Source organism: Piliocolobus tephrosceles, chromosome 6, assembly GCF_002776525.5.
Source record: "Piliocolobus tephrosceles isolate RC106 chromosome 6, ASM277652v3, whole genome shotgun sequence".
Lineage (NCBI taxonomy): Eukaryota > Metazoa > Chordata > Mammalia > Primates > Cercopithecidae > Piliocolobus > Piliocolobus tephrosceles.
In genome coordinates, this window is record NC_045439.1 from 122,888,563 (window position 1) to 122,907,891 (window position 19,329).

General features: G+C 52.1%; 3 protein-coding genes across 3 annotated transcripts in view; 1 reads left to right on the plus strand and 2 right to left on the minus strand.

The window, feature by feature from the left end:
* LOC113219707 (myosin-7) overlaps window positions 1–4,566 on the plus strand; it is a 25,299-nt gene extending 20,733 nt beyond the window's left edge. The window contains exons 2-8 of the mRNA XM_026446953.1: window positions 7–240; window positions 431–634; window positions 1,519–1,644; window positions 1,848–2,123; window positions 3,253–3,348; window positions 3,986–4,120; window positions 4,485–4,566. Of these exons, the coding sequence (XP_026302738.1) occupies window positions 7–240; window positions 431–634; window positions 1,519–1,644; window positions 1,848–2,123; window positions 3,253–3,348; window positions 3,986–4,120; window positions 4,485–4,508 (1,095 nt within the window). The 3' untranslated portion in view covers window positions 4,509–4,566. The remainder of the gene's footprint in view (window positions 1–6; window positions 241–430; window positions 635–1,518; window positions 1,645–1,847; window positions 2,124–3,252; window positions 3,349–3,985; window positions 4,121–4,484) is intronic.
* A 2,218-nt stretch (window positions 4,567–6,784) lies between these two features.
* CMTM5 (CKLF like MARVEL transmembrane domain containing 5) lies at window positions 6,785–9,510 on the minus strand. Its single transcript, XM_023230458.1, is given in 8 exon segments — window positions 6,785–7,083; window positions 7,175–7,259; window positions 7,435–7,527; window positions 7,689–7,798; window positions 7,801–7,830; window positions 7,833–7,887; window positions 8,055–8,207; window positions 9,144–9,510. Coding segments are annotated over 8 exon segments (666 nt in total). The 5' UTR covers window positions 9,270–9,510; the 3' UTR covers window positions 6,785–7,069.
* A 613-nt stretch (window positions 9,511–10,123) lies between these two features.
* On the minus strand, window positions 10,124–13,710 carry IL25 (interleukin 25). Its single transcript, XM_023230501.1, has 3 exons — window positions 13,552–13,710; window positions 13,132–13,352; window positions 10,124–10,899 (listed from the first exon to the last, which is right to left on the minus strand). Exons 1-3 carry the CDS (start codon window positions 13,558–13,560, stop codon window positions 10,644–10,646), a joined length of 486 nt encoding a protein of 161 aa, XP_023086269.1. The 5' UTR covers window positions 13,561–13,710; the 3' UTR covers window positions 10,124–10,643.
* Window positions 13,711–19,329: the final 5,619 nt, after the last annotated feature.

The following is a 19,329-nucleotide window of genomic DNA, read 5'->3' on the forward strand; positions in this document are numbered from 1 at the left end:
ATCGAGCGGAAGCTGGCAGAGAAGGACGAGGAGATGGAACAGGCCAAACGCAATCACCAGCGGGTGGTGGACTCGCTGCAGACTTCCCTGGACGCAGAGGCACGCAGCCGCAACGAGGCCCTGAGGGTGAAGAAGAAGATGGAAGGAGACCTCAATGAGATGGAGATCCAGCTCAGCCATGCCAACCGCATGGCCGCTGAGGCCCAGAAGCAAGTCAAGAGCTTGCAGAGCTTGCTGAAGGTACACGGGGACAAGACGTCCCCTCACCCAGAGGGGACTGGCCTCCACGTGGCCTGAAGAAGCAGTGGTGTCTCGATACAGGCACTAGATTCCTCCTGCCCCTAGGTTACTGCAGGGACCTCTGAGAGATGCCCTCAGTGAAGGGCACCAAGGCTGGCTCCCCGCTCATGCCCATTCTCGTGATCCTCAGGACACCCAGATCCAGCTGGACGACGCAGTCCGCGCCAACGACGATCTAAAGGAGAACATTGCCATTGTGGAGCGGCGCAACAACCTGCTGCAGGCTGAGCTGGAGGAGCTGCGTGCCATGGTGGAGCAGACAGAGCGGTCTCGGAAGCTGGCAGAGCAGGAGCTGATTGAGACCAGCGAGCGGGTGCAGCTGCTGCATTCCCAGGTGAGAGGGTCAGGAGCCACCTTGTGGAAACCTGCCGAGTGCAGAGCCCAGTACATCTAGAAAAGCCAGATGTTCTAAGTGAGCACATCTAACCAGGGTCAGAAATCATTTCCTCTCTTAGGCCAACTCTCATCTATGGTGGCTGCAGAACCATTGTATTGAGAAAGCCGTCTCTGCTTAGAAGCTAAGAGTGTCATAATTGATTGCTGATACCTGCCAAAGTCACAAATCTGGGAGTAGTGGAATGTATCCTGTTATTTGATATTCTTGAACTAAAGGACAGCCTCCAGCTTGTTCTGTAAAGATGAGAGTTTGGGAGTTTAAAGAAGCATAACTGCATCTCTTGCAAACCAAGCTGGATAGAACACCGTTTTTCTGCAGTCCCACCCACCCACACTGTTTTCAGTTGTACTCTGCAATGAGACTTTGTGCCCACCTTTTACAGTGCCCTGTGGAGTTTTGTTCTTTAGTATGTGTGAGAATGACATCATCCGCTTACCTCATCCCCTCTTCCTTACCCCACTACCTTCTTGGTATAGCTGTAAACATCTCTGGAATATTGTCCTGGTAGAAAGTTGTTTCCATTTTCCTTGGAATATTGGCATGCTCCTACAAAAACATGTTTCTAAAGAGCTCCAGGGTATTACTGCAGACCTTTTGCTATTTGAAGCCTTTTTTCAGAATTTAGTAATCTTAGATATAATGTGTAGAATGTATCCACTTTCATAGGAAAAGGGAAAGCAGGTACAAAACAAGGAATAGTCTAAAAGCAGGTTTGTTGTTATTTAAAAAATGACCACCTTTAATTCTCTCTGGAGAAAGGGTATGAAATCAGGTAACAAAGTGCAGTATATATTTGATCATTTTTCTCTCTCCATGTCTAGAACACCAGCCTCATCAACCAGAAGAAGAAGATGGAGTCAGACCTGACCCAACTCCAGTCAGAAGTGGAGGAGGCGGTACAGGAGTGCAGGAATGCTGAGGAGAAGGCCAAGAAGGCCATCACGGATGTAAGTGACCGCCCACCTTCTGCCTCCCCTAAAGACACAAACAAGGCCCTGGGTTCAGGCCAGGCCAGGCCACTGTGCTGTAACACCAAGCCAACTCTGCAGTTCTGAGGGTTTGAGGGCCTGATGGGAGAAAGGAGATCCTCGGGGGGCAAAAGGCCCCGGCCCTGGGCCCATGTTCCTTGCCACCTCTCTCCTGCACACAGGCCGCCATGATGGCAGAGGAGCTGAAGAAGGAGCAGGACACCAGCGCCCACCTGGAGCGCATGAAGAAGAACATGGAGCAGACTATTAAGGACCTGCAGCACCGGCTGGACGAGGCCGAGCAGATCGCCCTCAAGGGCGGCAAGAAGCAGCTGCAGAAGCTGGAAGCACGAGTGCGGGAGCTGGAGGGTGAGCTGGAGGCCGAGCAGAAGCGCAACTCAGAGTCGGTGAAGGGCATGAGGAAGAGCGAGCGGCGCATCAAGGAGCTCACCTACCAGGTGCGGCGGGGGGCCAGAGGCCAGGAGTACATGTGGAAGTGGCTTCTCTGGCCCCACTGCCCCACCCACACAGGGCTCCTGTTAACCTCCTCCTTGAGATGCTGTCGGTACATTTAACCTTCTTCTCACGCTCTGCAGTCAGTTTGACTTCAGTCTATGAGTTTTTCCAGCAAATGAAGAATTTACTTCTACTTCCTGAAAACTCTTCTAACTAGCCTTTCCCCAGTTTTTTTTTTTTTTTTTTTTTTCTTTAAATAACTCAAAGTGCTACCATGAAGACTTCAGAACAGTCCAAAGAATCTTTCCACCTTCAACTGTGGGGATAAGAGTCAGGCGAGGGGAAAAGACCTGGAAATCTTCCATGGAACTTCTGGCACACAAAGAGAAGGCCACAGAGAAGGAGGACCCCAGAATGTTTTAAGACCTTCATTTGCATAGCTCAGAGTTGTGCCCTTGGCCTGTTATTTTCAGCGTACCTGGGAAGAAAAGGCCAAGGAGACAAGGGTGTCAGTCCATTTGATAGATGGATACCAGAGGCACAAGAAAGAGGTTACAGATACAGAACCACAGAGTGATTTGTGGACAGAATTAGAAATGGCATCCTGGAACATACCATGATAAAGAGATAGGAATGATCGAGTGATGTTGGAGCCAGTGATCCTGATGCCTGAGTTCTGGTCCAGTACAATATATTAGAATGTAGAATAATCTGGATTATGATAATACCCCCTTCTTTCTGCATTCCTCATTATTCCTCTTCTGGTCAAGAACTGCTGGCCAAGAGAAACTATGTAGGTCCAGGTTGGAGCTTTATCCACCAGATTGGAGCTGGATCAGATCTGATGCTTTTATATTACCACATTAGGGAATTCCACAGGTTCTGAGCCCCTGCCCCAATTCTAGCTTTAAGACTTCAGCCTTCATTGCTTTGTGGATCCTTGACTGACAACCCTGCATTGCCCCTTTGACCTGCAATGGAGTCAGAGAATCTTCCCCACCACATCCCCACCTGGATCATTGCAGGGAGGGGCAGCAAAGGCAAAGGGAGAAGAGTAAAATGATGGAGGAGGGAAAGGTGATTGCATTTGCTCCCCCTCCAAACTGGCTTCTCCCACCCTCCCACCCCTAGACAGAGGAAGACAAAAAGAACCTGCTGCGGCTGCAGGACCTGGTGGACAAGCTGCAACTGAAGGTCAAGGCCTACAAGCGCCAGGCCGAGGAGGCGGTGAGTTCAGAGTTTTCTTCCCTTTCTCATCAACACACGTACTATATGTGAGAACCAATGCATGTCTTCCCCAGAGGAGCCTGGTCAAAGAGTTTGCTATAAGCTGTAGCTCTCAAACATTTATTGTACACATCTGGTGTGCTCAGAGCCATCAGGTGTTCTGAATTAACAAAGGCACCACCTACAAGCTGCTTACAATTCAGACACCATAACCCAACAGAAGGCTAGTGCAGGACATGGGGCAGCCAAAGCTGAAGGCAGGAAGGTGACAGTGGAATTGGGCCTGGAAGGGGACCCAGCTAGGCACAGGGCAGTGGGGAAGACATCTGGGTGTATGTGAGTTGCTGATGAGCATGAATGCGCAGGAACCGGTGCAGCAAAACAGGATTCTGAAGGGTGTCAGATCGGGCAGCATGGGATTTGTCTTGGGCAGTGGATGGCCATGAAGGACTCTGAGTGCTGGATATGTTTGAGGAGAGTGCAAGGCAGGTGCAGGATACCCTTGGAAAGGCTGTTGCAGGAATATGCATGAGGCATGGGTGCCTCAGGGACAGGGAGCTGGAACCTCAGGTTGAGAGGCTAAGAATCCCACAGCCCATCTCCAGCTCATTCACCCATCCCCATTGTCCCACCACAGGAGGAGCAAGCCAACACCAACCTGTCCAAGTTCCGCAAGGTGCAGCACGAGCTGGATGAGGCAGAGGAGCGGGCAGACATCGCTGAGTCCCAGGTCAACAAACTTCGAGCCAAGAGCCGAGACATTGGCGCCAAGGTGGGTCCCTTCCCTGGGCTTCGCTAGTCACTTCCACATTAGCATGACCCCTGATTTGGGTGCCCCTCAGAGTGGGCACTGCTTGCCCTATATGTAGGCAGTTCTGGGGGTCCCACAGCTCACATAACCTGAGAATCCACTCTCCTGCTCAAAACAGCCCCCCACTGACTAGAACTTCTTCAGAGATCCCCAGTTCCATCCCCCTAAACTACAAGTGCCTCTAACTTGAGACCACAAGATCCCTGGGGCCCTGCCTCTCCCTCCAAGGGCATCTCCCTTAGGCCTCTGAAAGCCCCAGGGATTTGTCCCCACACACTTCTCCCTCTTGCCAGCTCCCCACTCACACCTCTTATCCTTGTTGCAGCAAAAAATGCATGACGAAGAGTGACACTGCCTCAGGAACCTCACTCTTGCCAACCTATAATAAATATGAGTGCCAAACTCTGCCTGAGCCCATCTGTCCTTCCTGCCAGCTGTCCATCCTGGATCAAGGCAGTAGGGGGCCTGAGAGGAGGGAGGCCCCCAGCCCCTGTATCAGAGCTGCCAGAGCCAAGGCGTCTCATATCCACAAGGAAAGAGACCGAGGTGCAGAGGAGTGAGGTATTCTGCCTGAGGTGGACAACTGTGAGTCCCAGTTCTGCTCAGTCAACCACACAAAGGCGGAGAGGGAGAAATTTCAAAAGTGGAGAAAACGATGGCATCAAAATGGTGATCCAGTCCTAGATGGTAGGAGATAGAATTTTGGTGCTGAAGTTGAAGCCACTCTCCACCTACCCCACCCCTGAGGCTGCAACAATTAAAGGTGTCCTAGGACCCCCTTTCTTTCTGAAATGAATTTTCCACCAATGCCAGAAAAAGCTCAGAGCTGGCTGAGAATTAAGGTATGGGAAAGGAGATGGGAGAGATTCCATTCTAGTCAGTCCCTAGGAAGTAACTCCCAGGGAGCCCCCTCCCTGTCTTCCCCAGGGCTCTCCCCCTGTCTCCTGTGATTCAGCACCTCACTGTGAGGGCATCTTGAGACTCTGGGGCCAATCAACACTGAGCCCAAACCAATATGCCATGAGGACCAAGCCTGGGCATTGCTCATTTCATGTTAATTCTCACACAGACACAGATAGCACAGGTGCCTGTACAAGGAAACACTGTGGTCACATTTCTGCTCTCTCTAAGCTCCTACTGGGGACAGTCTGGCCTGGGTCACACAGCTGCTTGTGGGAGAGGACCGGTCCTGACCCCATTCTGCACAAAGCAAATCCCCACTCCCCACTGGGCTTTGCAACCAGGCTCTGCTAACCACCTCCTTAACCCTTCACCTGGCACCCTATCACCCTGACTCCCCAAATGGAGCCTCTTCTATCCCTCCTCTGAGACCATGAGAATGGACTGTGCATAAAGCCCTGAGAACAGTGAGCAGTGACCAGAGAAACACAAAATCCTGTTGGTTCTAGCCCAGGAGAGGCTGCCAGCCCTGATGGTGAGCCAGGACACAAGGATAGGAGAACAGGAAGCAGGAGGCAGGAAAAAGGCCAAGAGAGAGGAGTGGTTGCCACCAAGGAAGCAGAGCACAGTGACCATAGTTCAAGATCCAGGGTTCAGGCAGGACTTGGGAGCTGGGGCCTGCAGCTGGAAGGAGCGCTCCCAAAGAAAGATTGTATCTCAGGGCAGGAACACACATGCATCAGGGAGAGGAGATAGCACGTCAGCGGGGATGGAACTGCTGAGCCAGGCCATGCTGGGCAACTTGGGCTGGGCAGGAACGTCTGGCTGCATGTCCGTCTGTCTCAGCCCAGCGGGGCTGACTCCCGGGCTGCAGCAGTGTCTGCTCCAAACTCCCCCGAGCCTTCCCATAGCGTTCACCATGGGGATGCCTTGACCAGCTTGACTCTTTCCCAGCCTTTGAGTGCTCAAGGGCAGGCCCCCCTGTCACCTCTGAGGCTCTGGCACCCAGCACAGGGTCTGTGCATGGGATATGCTCAGGAAATGTGTGCTGAGGAGCTGGCAAGCTGGGAAGGTGGACCCACAGTGGAGGGACGAGTTGGCCGTTCTTTTCTGAGCTACAAGGAGGCTCAGTTCAGTATCCAGAACACTCGCTTAGGTGTCAGAAGAGCTGCGTTCTGGCCCTAGCTCTGTCACAAATGAGTTCACCTCCCCTAGCTGGGCCTGTTTTATCTTATGTGAAATGAGGGCATTGCACCAGCTGATATCCACAGGCTCTCCCAGCATTCACATTCTGGGAAATCTCTCCCTTCTCTGATGCCTCAGGCTGCCCTCTCCCTGCGTCCTGTGGGCCAAGTCTTCCCCACACCACGAGGGGGAGCTCTGCACACACCCCAGGCGAGTGCCTCCCCTCCAGCCCACTAACCTATGGGAACAGGTGTGGTGGTGGGTACATGCTCCCTTGAGGAATGAAGGCTGTGCCTTCTCAGACACAGAACTCCAGATGCCCAGCCACCAGGCACACCACAAAGTGGCCATGCACACAGAGGTGTAGTGTAGAAGTTTTGTGTTGGAAGATGTCTTCAGCTTCTTCTGGCTAGCCCCCACATCCTCACTGTTCAGACACGGTCCCAGAGACAGACCATGACCTGCTCCTGCAACATTCCCATGAATACTCCTTGGCGTTCCTGACCTGCCTAATTTCTGGGGAAGAAAGAGACTTGCCAGTAGAATTTGAATATTTTAATTTGGGAATGACTTAGGGGCCCAGATTCCTCCCCACCACCCTCCCTCCCCCCATAAGTTCTCCTCCTCTGGCCAGAGCTTCACCAGGAGCCAGATCCCGGAGCACCAGGCTCCACAGATAAGTCCCCAGTGACGTCTCAGGCTGGACATCTCTGTAAGTCTGGGGTGGGGTTTGGCGGGCTGGGGGTTAGTGAATCCCAAGGAGACGTGTCTGGGCTCCACCGTCACCTCTGGCTGGCTGAACCTAGGAGCCAGGTAGCCCCAGAGTCACTGCTGGTCCCCTGTGAGGATGGAGCCAGGTAGGGAACCACGTCAGGATGAATAGCTAGGGTTGGGGAGGGCATCTCCTCTCCACAGAGCACGGGCACTCACCCTGGATGGCCCCGGGTGCCATCTCAGTCCGGTAGATCTTGAGGGCATCATAGGCAAAGATGGAAACCAGGATGATGCCAAAAACCTGTGGGAGTGCAAGTGGGGATGGCAAAACAGAGGCTATCTGGCCATTGGGTTAAGGTATAGGGCGAGGTGCAAGCCAGAACCCCAAGCCCTGGCTGTGGCTTCTGACACAGAAAGTGTGCAAGCACCAGCCTGAGCTCTTGAAGGGCTAAGGAGTCCTGCAGGGCTGAACTCACAAAAGCAGCAATGGCAGCTCCATCCCGGGATGTCACAGCTGCAAAGGAGACCACCAGGAAGATGATGATGGCACTGACACAGCGCAGGAAGTCCTGGGGGCCAGGGGTGCAGGGTTAACAGGACCTCAGAAGGCAGGGGGCGTTGCTCTGAGGTTTTCCAGGCTAGCCAGCAGCCCGAACCTGAGGGATTCTGAACCCCTCCATGGGATACCCCTCACACAATATGAAGCACGTTCAAGAGACAGAGGGCTCACACTGCTACCCAGGGAGTGGAAGCAGATGAACCAGAGCAACCAGGACCAGAAGCCAGGTGCTATGGCTGGAGCCCAGGTGACAGCAGCTGGAGTCCACCAGCCAGGGGGCTCAGGCCAGGCCAGGGCTGGGGCTGGACCTTGCTGAGTGGGAGAGCAGATCTAGCGGATGTGGTCCTCCTGATTGCCCATGGCCCTGCAGCTGTGAAATCAGTGTGAGTCAAAGCACACCTTTGAGCGCAGGGCATAGCATGGGGCAAAGCCCAGCTGAAATGTGGAAATGGAAAGAAGCTCGGGGAGGAAAGGAAAACACACCATTTAGAGGAGAAGGAAGGGCCCCAAACTGGGCTGGGGGTCAAGGTTTCTCACCAGACAGGGCCAGTTAAGCCGGTCGAAGTGCTGGTAGTACTGGGTGGCATAGAGGAAGAGGAAGGCAAGTGTGATGAAGAACTCCAGCAGCGCCGCGGCCATGTAGGCAGAGATGGAGGCCGTGAAGCAGATGAAGATGATGAGGGTCAGGGCCTGCAGTACCGAGCATGTGAAACATGCCAGGAAGGGGACACAGGCAGGGGCCAGGGCTTTGCCTTCCCCTCCTTGGAAGCTCCCCTAGGCTGGCACCTACCACCTATCCTTGGAGGGAAGGAAGGACTCTGGCACATCTCCCTATTCCCTGGTGTTAGGAACCACCGTTGCAGGGCATTTGCCCATCAAGGGCAGTCTCCAGCCTCCCACTCTGTTCCCAGCAACCCCAGCAGTCTGGCCAACTCATACGGCTCCCAGGAGCACTATCCCACAGTAATTCACAGGTACAGTGTGAATACCAGCCCCTGGAGTTATGCCCACAGAGACCCGACTCCACAGGGACCAAGAGGCGCCCCCTGCCCCATAATGCTTTCCCCACCCCTTGATGCCTTTGATTCCATGCCAAGAGAGAAGGCAGATGCTGCATAGTGGACTCTGGGGACCCTTTTAGCTCTGATGACCTAGGGTGGCATGCATGCAGAGGCCTTAAGTCTACACTGTGGTCTTGCTAAGAAGGGGGAAGATCCTTTCCTGAGAAGAAATGTTTCTGGGCAGCAGACCACAGATAAAGTGCAGCTGCAGGAAGTCTGCCCTTTTTGATAGTTAGACTTCTTGGACATGCTGAGAAGTGGCCATGTTAGAGGCTGTCATTGCCCCTGTCCCATCCCTATGTCTCATGCTCCCTCAATGTCCCAAAAAGTCATCCTGTCTAACTGCAGTCCTTCCTGCTGCAACTGAAACCTGCTGTAAATGCCTCCAGGTGTAGAGGCAGCAAGAAGGCAGAGTAGGAGATGAAGGGGCAGCTGGGGGCAGGAGAGGTGTCCAGAGGGCCTGGGCAGGGAGGCTACTGAAGGGCAAGCTGGGGGCTGGCATAAGGCTGGCCAGGAACCAGGGGTCAGGGAAATGGAGGCACCAGGTTGGGGAGGCAGCTGTTACCAGCTCGGTTTCCAGCAGGATGCCTTTGTGGGAAGTGAAGAAGGCCTTGTCCACTGCGAAGCCCTGGAGCTCTGCAACTACCCCCTCCTCAGGGGGCCGGTCCCGGCGATCCCGAGCACTGAGCATCTTCGTGGGGCCCACCAACACAGCCCCTACTGCCAAAAGCCCAGCAAGAGAAACAGAAATCTGGCAGGATGGGGAAACAGACAGGAGCAAGAAGGCACTTTGAGAAACCTGAAAGTGAAGCAGGAGGCTTGCCCACAGGGCCCCGCGAGAGAAGGCAGCCGCTGGGGGCCTTGCCCAGATGGGCCTTCACCCAGCTGCCCAGAGTGCCTCTGCTGCTGCCCGCACCAGCCCCCTAGACACCCATGGGGAGGGGCAGAAAGGGAGGAGGCTCTAATCCCTCCCCTTGCTTAGAGCCCAACCCAGCCTGGAATAGAGACGGGAGGGAAGAGGAGGAGGTCCGAAAAGAAACTGGGAGGAGCTGGGATGTGAGTAGAGGGACAGGGGCAGGACTGGGAGCCCCCAGGGACCTAAGCCTGAAGACATTTGTGTCCCCCTTCCCTAACTTTAACCCTCTTCTTTGGCTGGTCATTTCTCCCATTTCCTTTTAGGGAGGGTGTGAGCTGGAGCCCAGGCCAGGCAGCACCCCCAGGACCAAGCTGCAGCAGCCAGGACTGGAGGACAAAGGCGGATTGTTGGGGGACAAGGGGGCGCTGTGTGCCTGCTGCAATGCCTCAATGGACCTCTGTCTCTCCAGCATGCTGGGAGCGCAGCCTGGCCCCCACCCTGGTGTTCGGGGTGGGCCAGGGAGACAGAGATGGGAGAGGACGGGAGGGTGCAGCAGAAACTCTGGAGGGCAGAGAGAGCTGGCAGGGTGGACAGAGGTGAGGGCCGATGGTGGAAAGGAGAAGAGACAGGCTGGGAGACCGCGAGGTGTTCAGGCACCACGGATGCCAAAAACAGATTAGGCCATTTTAAAATAAAGATATTTATTTGGATAAATCTCTATACATTCAATAACAGCTTCCTCCTCAGAATCATCCATGTCAAAAGACCAGTAACTACACCAGAATGCACCCAAAGCAGATGCTTACTGAGTGATGAGTAAACAAGCAAGCAAATAAAATGAGGGGCTCTTTCTTCTCCAGCAAGGGGAAAATATCTAGAAAGTGCCTGTGCTGGGCCAGGGTAGCAGGGGATGGGAAGAGAGGAAGAGACAGGAGTGGTGGCCTCCAGAAATGGGCAGAACTTTGAAAACCTTTCCTGAGAGAAAATGACAGGACACCAGCTTCCAGTGGCCCTAAGCAGCAGCTGCTCTTTTCAAAATGTGCAGAAGTGCCGGTTTCCCCCAAAGCCCCGGATCCTGTCCCAGGATCTTGCTGCTCCAGATGGCACTTCACAGGGGCCAAGCATCTGGGCATCCTGGCTCTTCGTGGCAAGTGGTTGTACACCTGGCTCCAGGTTTCCCAAAAAGGCACCAGCCTCCAGCAGGTCCGGCTAGCCCATCACCCGGGGCCGCACACACACACAAGCCAAGGAAACACGGTACAGCCTGCGCTCCAGGCAGTAGCCCTTGCGGGTGCCCTTCTTGCCATGGCACGGCCGCCGGTAGAAGACAGTCTGGTTGTGGTAGAGCAGCTCCGAGTTGCCCCGGGGGTCCATGTGGGAGCCTGTCTGTAGGCTGACGCAGTGCGGGCACAGGCAACGGGCGTGGTACAGGTCCTGGGGGAGCCGGTTCAAGTCTCTGTCCAACCTGTGGGGGCAGCACTTGTCAGGCCCTGAAAAGATGGGCCAGAAACAGAGAGAGTGGGGTGGCGTGGGACTGCCAGAGGAAGGAAATGGTCCGTCTGGGGCCTTGGCCTCTTGTTTCAGTTCTGCACCCACTTGCTGGGTAACTTTGAACAAGTCACCTCCTTCCTCTATTAATTTTTCCCCACTGTAAATGAGGGTAGCAGGTGACAGAGTACTTTCCAACTGGTCCTGGGACCCTGAGGGAGGCAGCAGAGGGTGAGCAGGCTCCTGCCTTAGCCTGCATTGACTAGCACTGCTTCTATCTGGCTCAGCATGAGGTTTCCTATTGTAATGATTACACTTTAGATTTTTGTTTGTTTGCTTGTTTTTGTTGTTGTTTGTTTGTTTGTTTGTTTGTTTGTTTTTGACAGAGTACCCAGGCTGGAGTGCAGTGGCACAATCTTGGCTCAACTGCAACCTCCACATCCTGGGTTCAAGCGATTCCTCTGCTGCCCTCCACCATATCCAGCTAATTTTCATATTTTTAGTAGAGATGGGTTTCACGATGTTGGCCATGGTTGGCCAGGCTGGTCTTGAACTCCTGACCTTAGGTAATCCACCCACCTGGACCTCCCAAAGTGCTATGATTACAGGCATGAGCCACCAGGCCGGACTTTAGGCGGTGTTTCTATTATTATTATTACAGCATTATTGCAAAAGTAAAAACCACTCTGACATCCAAGTATAAAAGAGTATAAAGAGTGAAAGCTAATAGTCTCTGCCTACCAGTCCCACTCCTGAGAAGCTATCCTCAACTATTTCCTGCACATTCTTCCAGACGCTGTACAAGCTTATATTATAAGCATACTTGAGAGTGCATGGAAAGACTTCTTTACTTATTCTGAAAGGATTTCATGGCAAAAAAATTAAAAAAGAAAAATGAAAAACCCTGAAAAGTAGATGTCCCACAGGTCTGCGACTCCGTTAGTCTGGCAGATGACAGTCCCCAGCTTGTAGGACTATTCCCCACACAGACAAGCCCTGGCAAATGGGTTTAGCTAGCACACCACTTCCCAAAGTGGGTTCCCTAATAAATCACCTGCACCTGTTGGGTGCTTAAATGAATTTGGGAAACACTCGTTTAATGGTTTACTTTCTACAGACTTCTTGCAGACTTTAATATACAGATGACAGTATGAATCTCCAAGGGGTAAGAAATAGAGCAGTCTTTCCTAAGTTTACGTGGCATAACTTTTTTTCTGAGAAGCAGCTCATGGGACGAGTGTTGCACAGAACACACTTTGGGGAAAGCCACCTGAGTGGTTCACAGACTCCCAGCAAGGGGTCTGGAAGACAGCTGAGTTAACCTCTGGCACCCAGCCTCCCCTAAGAGGCTCCCGTGCCATCTGATTTGACCCAGGACTCAGTCAGCTTCTGAGACCGTTCCAAAGCATCATGACCTGTAGTATCCACACTAGATCCAATCTCAGTTAAATCTGACCCCCTCCCCACCACTGAACTTCTCCATCCACCCCAAAGCCAATACTAAGACAGAACTAGAAGGAAGAAGTGAAATCATATGTCTGGAATCCCTAATACCCTAGTTTTTAATATTTGCCTTCATTTTTCTTATTTCAGCCCTTCCTAATAGTTTTCATATCATGGCACAAATAGAGAATTATAATATTTATGTGGCACACTGAGTGAAAGAATACAGTAACCATGATCATGATCAAAGATATCGAGTCCACAGCTCCAGCCAGCCAGCTGCCCCTAAAAGTTGAGGGTTTCACTCCCTTAGTATGCTTATAACTAACCCATTCATGGCCCGGGCAGTATCATTTGGTATTGGGATGCTTCATGCCTGTATCATGCTATTATTCCCTAATATTTTACCCAGAAAAACATGGGCCATTATAGAGATTTTTTTAAAAGAAAAGGAGAGAACCAACATAAATACAGACTTTTACATACATTATATTTCATTTGATTTGTCCATTAGCCTATGGGGCATTACATCATTTTACAGGTGAAAAAAAGTCCTGAGTTTTGAAAACTTGAATTGACTCAGGATCATCCAATAAGCGTCAGAACTAGGACTCGAATACGGATCTTGTCTAATTCCCAAACCTTTACAGCCCCTCCAAGATCAAAATGGGAAAGTAAGCTGGAACTGCCCTGGTCCCTCACACGTACCCTGACCAGCACACACAGGGGAGCACGTGCAGGCATTCGGGAGGGGCAGCAGACTCACTCATATCTCCAGGGAGAGATGGCCCTGCTGTTGAGGGGCCCATCTTCACTGGCCCTACAGGATACTGGGTGGTGGCTGGGGCTAGCTGGCCTTAGGGGAGGCACAGACACAGTGCTCCACCTCAGCAACTCCTCAGACCGTTCCTGCCCTTTGCTGGGGCAGCAGCTGGGCCAGTGGCTGTAGGTGTGGGTTCCCATGACCATTGCCAAGAATGCAACCACCTGTAGGAAAAGGCTAATGAGAGAACTGTTCTCACCTATCTGGGTTGCCCCCTCATCTGCACCCTCCCCCTGGGATCCCAGTTTCTCACTCCACCTAGCCCCCTGCCCCAAACCTGGCAGCTTAGCCTCCCTCCACCCTCAGCAGCATCTCTGCTCCTCTCCCTCTCAGCACAGCCCTCAAACAGCCCTCTGCACTGACCTGGTACATGCTGGGCACTGCGCAGTCAGTCAGGCGGAGCACTGGCTGACAGGCCTCGTGGAAGCAGGTTGACTGGAGCAGGTTAGGAGTCCTGATTTTATTTTCAGCAAGCCTGTTTTGTTTATTCAAATTTATTTCCACTCTCTTTTTAGGGAGTGACTTGAGATTAAAAAACAAAACAAAAAAACTCTGAAAGTATTTCCAAAGGCTGCTTAAAATGCGATACTCATGGAAGTTATGATGACCATCATTACATGCCTGGTAGCTGATTGGGTAAACTTTGCTCTTTGAACTTTTCTAGCTGTGGGGTCAAAGCAATAGCGGTCTGCTGTTCTGTGTTCTTGTGAACTGGCACTAGCAGAATTTCCCTGGTTGGTTCGGTAGCCAAAATTAGGAAATGTCTTGTGGCCTCCCTTCAAGAGGCCTCATTTCCATGATCCATTCTGCTCCCATCCAGGGTCTGGTTTCACCATGCGCCTCTTCTCAGGTGTCCTCCTGATGGTCCACCTTCATGATTATTTCCTTTCCCTTAGATAACCTTTGACTCCTATCCCCTTTGTTCTATGACCTCTTCCACATTGTCGATGACCCCAAAATTCTATGACCCCCATCATCTATGACTTCTCCCCCATTGTCCATGACCTGCTCCCTAACTCCCCCTTGCCCTCGCCAGTCACTGCCCCGCCCTGGGGATACAAGCCTACCCTCACAGGGCTGCCGGAAGGCCCTGACTTCCTGAGTTTGTTGGCTGGATGGGCAAGGTCTGATGGAAGAAGCTGTGGGTGGGTGTTCCCATTGCACAAATGAGAAGGTGAAGCAAGGAAGAGGAGGGAAACTGAAACAGCCTCACCTAAGACCCAACAGGAAGGAGGTCTCAGTTCCAGGGACCAACCTGCTCTCATTCACAGAGCTGTGGGGACCAAGCCTATGACAGGGCCAGCTACTGCTTTCAGGCCATGAAGTGAGCCCACTCAGCCTCAGCAGGCCCAGAAACATGGGCCACTGTCAGCCAGGAGGTAGTATGTGTGCCCTAGAAAGGCTTAGAGTTGAACTTGACCCCAAAGACACAGGTCAGCTGGCTCCAGGCTGCTTGAGAGACACTGTGCTGAGAGTGGGCCAGCCCGTCCTTCCCCCCCAGGTCCTTCTCTTAATGCTTGCCTATTGGCCTGCCTCATCCCCCACACCCACCCAACATACCCATACACAGACATTGTCCCTAGAATGATGTGGCTCGATTTGCATGTGCTTTCCCTTAGAAAATACTCCTCTAGTAACCAAGGACTCAGGAAATAAACAAAGGGAACCAGGAATAACTTAAACTGCAAAGTGAGGAGGAATGTTTCCAATGCATTAGGGCAAAGCAGCCCCAAAAGAGACAAGTGATGAGGTCAGAGGGCGATCTGGAAAATTGGGAGAACCTGCTCTGCTCTGGTGAGTCTTGGGGCACCTGGAACTGTGGGATGGGGGGCTCTTAGAAGAAGCAGGTGGTGGCTGGGAGAGCTGGGGCACTCAGGAAGATTCATGAGGCCAGTATCATGGCCCTACTCTCACTGCCTCACCCTCTGCCCCCAGTACTTGCAGACATCCTCTCCCTTCCATATCCTGCTGGCCTTAGCTCCTGTGCACTTACATGTGCCAGGCATGGTGCTAAGCCCTGGGCATACATCATCTCATTTTATCCTTACAATGAAACCATGACATGGAAACTATTATCCCCATATTACAGATGAGGAAACTGAGGCCCAAGGAAATTTAGAAACTTACCCAAGATCACAAAGAAAGAGGCTGAGCTGGTTTCCCATTCCAGCTCTGACCAATTCCACATCTAACCTGGCATGGAAGTGCCACACCATGCCTACCCCCAGCTGGCTGTGAATGGAAGGGGAGCCCCACAGTGAATGCTTTCCTACTCACCTGGGCTTGGGTTGGGACAAGTTTCAACAACACCTGCTGAGGGCCACAGGGTGTGTCTGCCTGCTTAGGCATCCAACCCTGCTGTTGGGATTCACTGCACTAGCTCCCTTTCCTAGCCTTTGGTCTGGCAGACATGGCCTCAAGGCGGCTTCTGGTGCTCCTGGGAAAACCTCAATCCCAAAACAGACTCTTAGGAGGCAGTGCTGTTTCAGAAGAGCTGGATTCCTATGGATCTCACTCTCACCAATCAGAATCTCAGGGCTAAGAAGATAGTAGAACTGGAGTTGGCTCATATCTCCTATCTTGACCCCTGCCCAGGAGGGGATGTTCAAAGGAGCCAGAAGTGATCCCAGCTACCTGTTTCACTTGCTGACACTGCAGGGAGGACTCAGCCTAGGTCACCAGGAACGTCGCCCTTCAGAAGAGTCCTTTGGGGTGTCCCCTTAGGACAGAGGGATAACCCCTCCAGGAAAGGTTGGCTTTTCCCATCCCCATGATGACCACGACTTACCTGAGAACCTGTGCTCTGAGCCACATACCCCCACCCCACCCCACTTGCTCACCCTCTGTCCTTATCTCAGTAGCAGCTTTGTGGGACTCCTTAGGGTGACTCCCTGTCATGAGAAACATTTTCCAGTGGGGTATCCTCCTGAGGTGACTAGTTTTGGAATCCCTGAGTCACTTCAGGTTCCAGGGAACCCTTGGGGGTGTGAGGATAGGCGGGTGACAATAGGGAGAAGGCTGGAGGCAGGGAACAAAGGAAAGTCTGCATGTCACATGACATCAAGGTCCCCTCCCAGCACGTCTTCACCTGCCTAGGCCTGACCTGGCAGCTGAAGAGACCTTCCTGGGATTCCTGTCCCTGTGACCCTGAGGAAAGAGAGAAGCACCTGCCAGGAAAGGGCAGGGAAGATGTGGTGGAATACACTTCCCAATCTTGGCTTGGAAAGGCTCTTGGAGCTTGCAGAACATGAGAATATGTCTTCCCTGCCCCTTCTCAGGAAGATATGCAAGTCTCCACCTGCTGCCTTGAAGTCTTGGCCCTGCCAATGACCAGCTCTGGACCTTGGGCCTTCTCTCTGCTCCTCCCTCTTCAATTGTAGAAGTGGATGGGTTTCGGTGGACGGAGATTGGGGGGAACATTAACCTGGAGGGCCACAAAGGTGCCAACCAGCTTAGCTGCTCCAGAGCTCAGCTCCTGAAACAGTGCTGAATCCACAGGACTCATCAGGGCCTATCGAAGCTCATCGGCACTCACTGTACATGAAGCTAGGGCACTGAACGTCAAAATGTTGAAATACTTCTGCACCTGCTGGTAAGTAGAAGCTTCCCTCAGCCTTGGGACATCACCTTACCATACCTCCCTATGATCCAGCAACTAAAGGTTGAACACCTGGCACAGATGGAGGCCCCCAGAACAGTGCTCCCACTTTCTGATTGGTAATGGTTTAGCTACAAAAATGTCTAGGCTCAGGAGCAGCCTTCAAGGAGAACTCAGTCTAGACCCTGGGAGACACATGGAGAATCAGAGTTAGCAGAACAAGGAACCCAACAAACCCATGTCTTTAGCCCAGGGCTGGAGCCCGGCTTACTCAGCTTTGTCCTATGGTCATGGCTGCCTTCGTTCACTCATCCACTCACCTAATATTTATTGTGCACCTACTGTGTTCCAAGCACTATTCTAACTGCTAGAAATGCAGAGGCGGACAGGCCAGACAAGGTCCCTGCCTCATGAAGCTTGCGTTTTAGGAGAAGAGAGATGACAAACAAGGAAACAAGATAATTTCTGATAATAATAAGTGCTATGAAGAAAATGAAACAGCATTATGAGATAGGGAGTTACTGGGGGTGGGAGAGAGGAAGGCGGGGCAACTTTAAGTTGGAAAGCCAGGATAGGCCTTTCTGAGGATGCAGGATTTGACCTGATGACGGAAAGGGTCTGGCGGAAGTAGTTTAGGCAGAGAGGGCAGGACATGCAGAGTCCTAGAGGTGGAAAACAGCATGGCATCTTTGAGAAACAGAAAGGACAGTGTAGATGATGAACAAGAGATAAGGAGGAGAGATGAGATGAGGTGAAAGAGGTAGGCAGGGAGCAGATCACATAGGGTCCTCCAGGCTACCATGGAGCATTTGGATTTTATTCTGGGGTCAGCGGGAAGGTATTGACTGGATTCAAGCATGAGCTACATGATATATTTCTTGAGGACAGGCACCATGTCCTTGACATGCTAGTGCCACCACAGGGCCACCATCAAATAACAATAATAGTAGTTGCCTTTGTCCAAAATTTGTACCTCATGGGCCAGATACTGTTCTTGGAATTCTCTTAATCCTCATAACAAGTAAATGCTAAAAGTTTGATTAACACTCCCACTTTACAGACAAGGAACCAGAGGCTCCAGGAAGTCACAGAACTTGCCAAGGTAACGAGCCAGTGTTGGAACCAGAATTAGAACCCAGGCAATCTGGGTGCTATGGGTCCAAAGAGAGGAAGACTGAAAAATTGGTGAGCACCCAAGAAGTTTTGGGTAGCAGGAGAAACAAGGAGAGGTCCAGGAAGTCTTGGGGTCAGTTGAGGAAAAAACCAGCTCATTGGACCTGCAGGGAAGGGGAAAGAATGGGAGAAAAGACTAGGACCCAGGAAGCCAGATGGAAGGGTTCCTTCCTTTCTTCTCCCTGAATATGGCAAGGGCAAACCTTGAAGACCGGCTGCTTGAGGCTGCCACCCACCCAGGGTCTCAGTTACCTGCCAAGTCTGGGTTTTCTCCCACCTCATCTGCCCTCAACAACGAACACGTTCAGCTTTCAGGAAAGCACAAGGCAGAGGGAAAGCCAAGGTAAAGAGGAAAAGCCACGGAAGAAAAGCACTGTGCCTGGCAATCTACATAAGCATACTCCTCACCAAAGTCACTGCCACAGAGGAGGAACTGAGACTCAGATGCCCTATAACTGGACCAAGGTCACACAGCTAGTTAAGTAGGATTAACTAGCTGTGTGACTGACTGGCTACATTCCACACCTGGGTATTCCAGAAGCAGTCTTATTTCCCACTGGTCTGCCCTCTGCTGTCCCTCTTCTACCCTTCCCCGGACAGGGAAGCTGCCTGCCCATCTCCCAAGCCACCACCTTGCCTGGTCCTAGCAGCTTCCTTCCTGCTTAGCCTTTTCTGGCCTCCATCTATTCCCCTCATGCCAGTCAAGGCATTCATCTTTGAAGACAGGGTTTCCTGACCACCTCCACCTTGGACCCCAATTTGCCTTGGCAGTCCCCTGGGCAGAGATCACACCAAGTCACTCCCCAGCAGCTGGATATCTGTGTGCCTGGCAGCCAGGTGCCCCAGGGCTGGGGTCTGGAAGAGGTTGGAAAATCTTCCCTAGTGGCCACCTCCAACCTAACTGGAGCTGGGAAGCAGGAGATCTCCCTGGAAATTTAAAAGTTCCTCTGCCATCCTAGTGGAGTTGGAATCTATTCAGAAGTCTTCCATCACAGAGAGCCAGCCTAGAGCCAACAGAGTTCATCCCCATCCACATGTTTATCCCAGAATCTCTCCCTATTCCACCCCATAGGCTCCACCACACCCTTCACGCCGAGGTTTCTTCACAGGTGCTCAGGCAATAGAGTGGGGAAGGAGCTGGGGCAGGTGTCCTGACCACACTGTCCTAGGAAATGCCTAGATGTGTGGGCCTGTGGAATATTGAGGCGGGGTTACCTGTTCAGGTCCTCAAGTTCACCAAAGGCCTTATATTACATTTCTGATCTTATCTCCAAATAAGGTTATGCACATACATACAATAAGGTTACATATGTGTTTGAAGGGTTAATTTGTTCAATGTAAACATCCAAAATATACCACAGCTTTCAACC

Excerpts from the sequence above, each read along its gene's own strand:
- IL25 (XM_023230501.1), bottom strand. Across the intron at positions 10,900-13,131 it reads ATCTCTCCCTGGAGATATGA|GTTGGACAGAGACTTGAACC; the intron begins GTGAGTCTGCTG and ends CTGCCCCCACAG.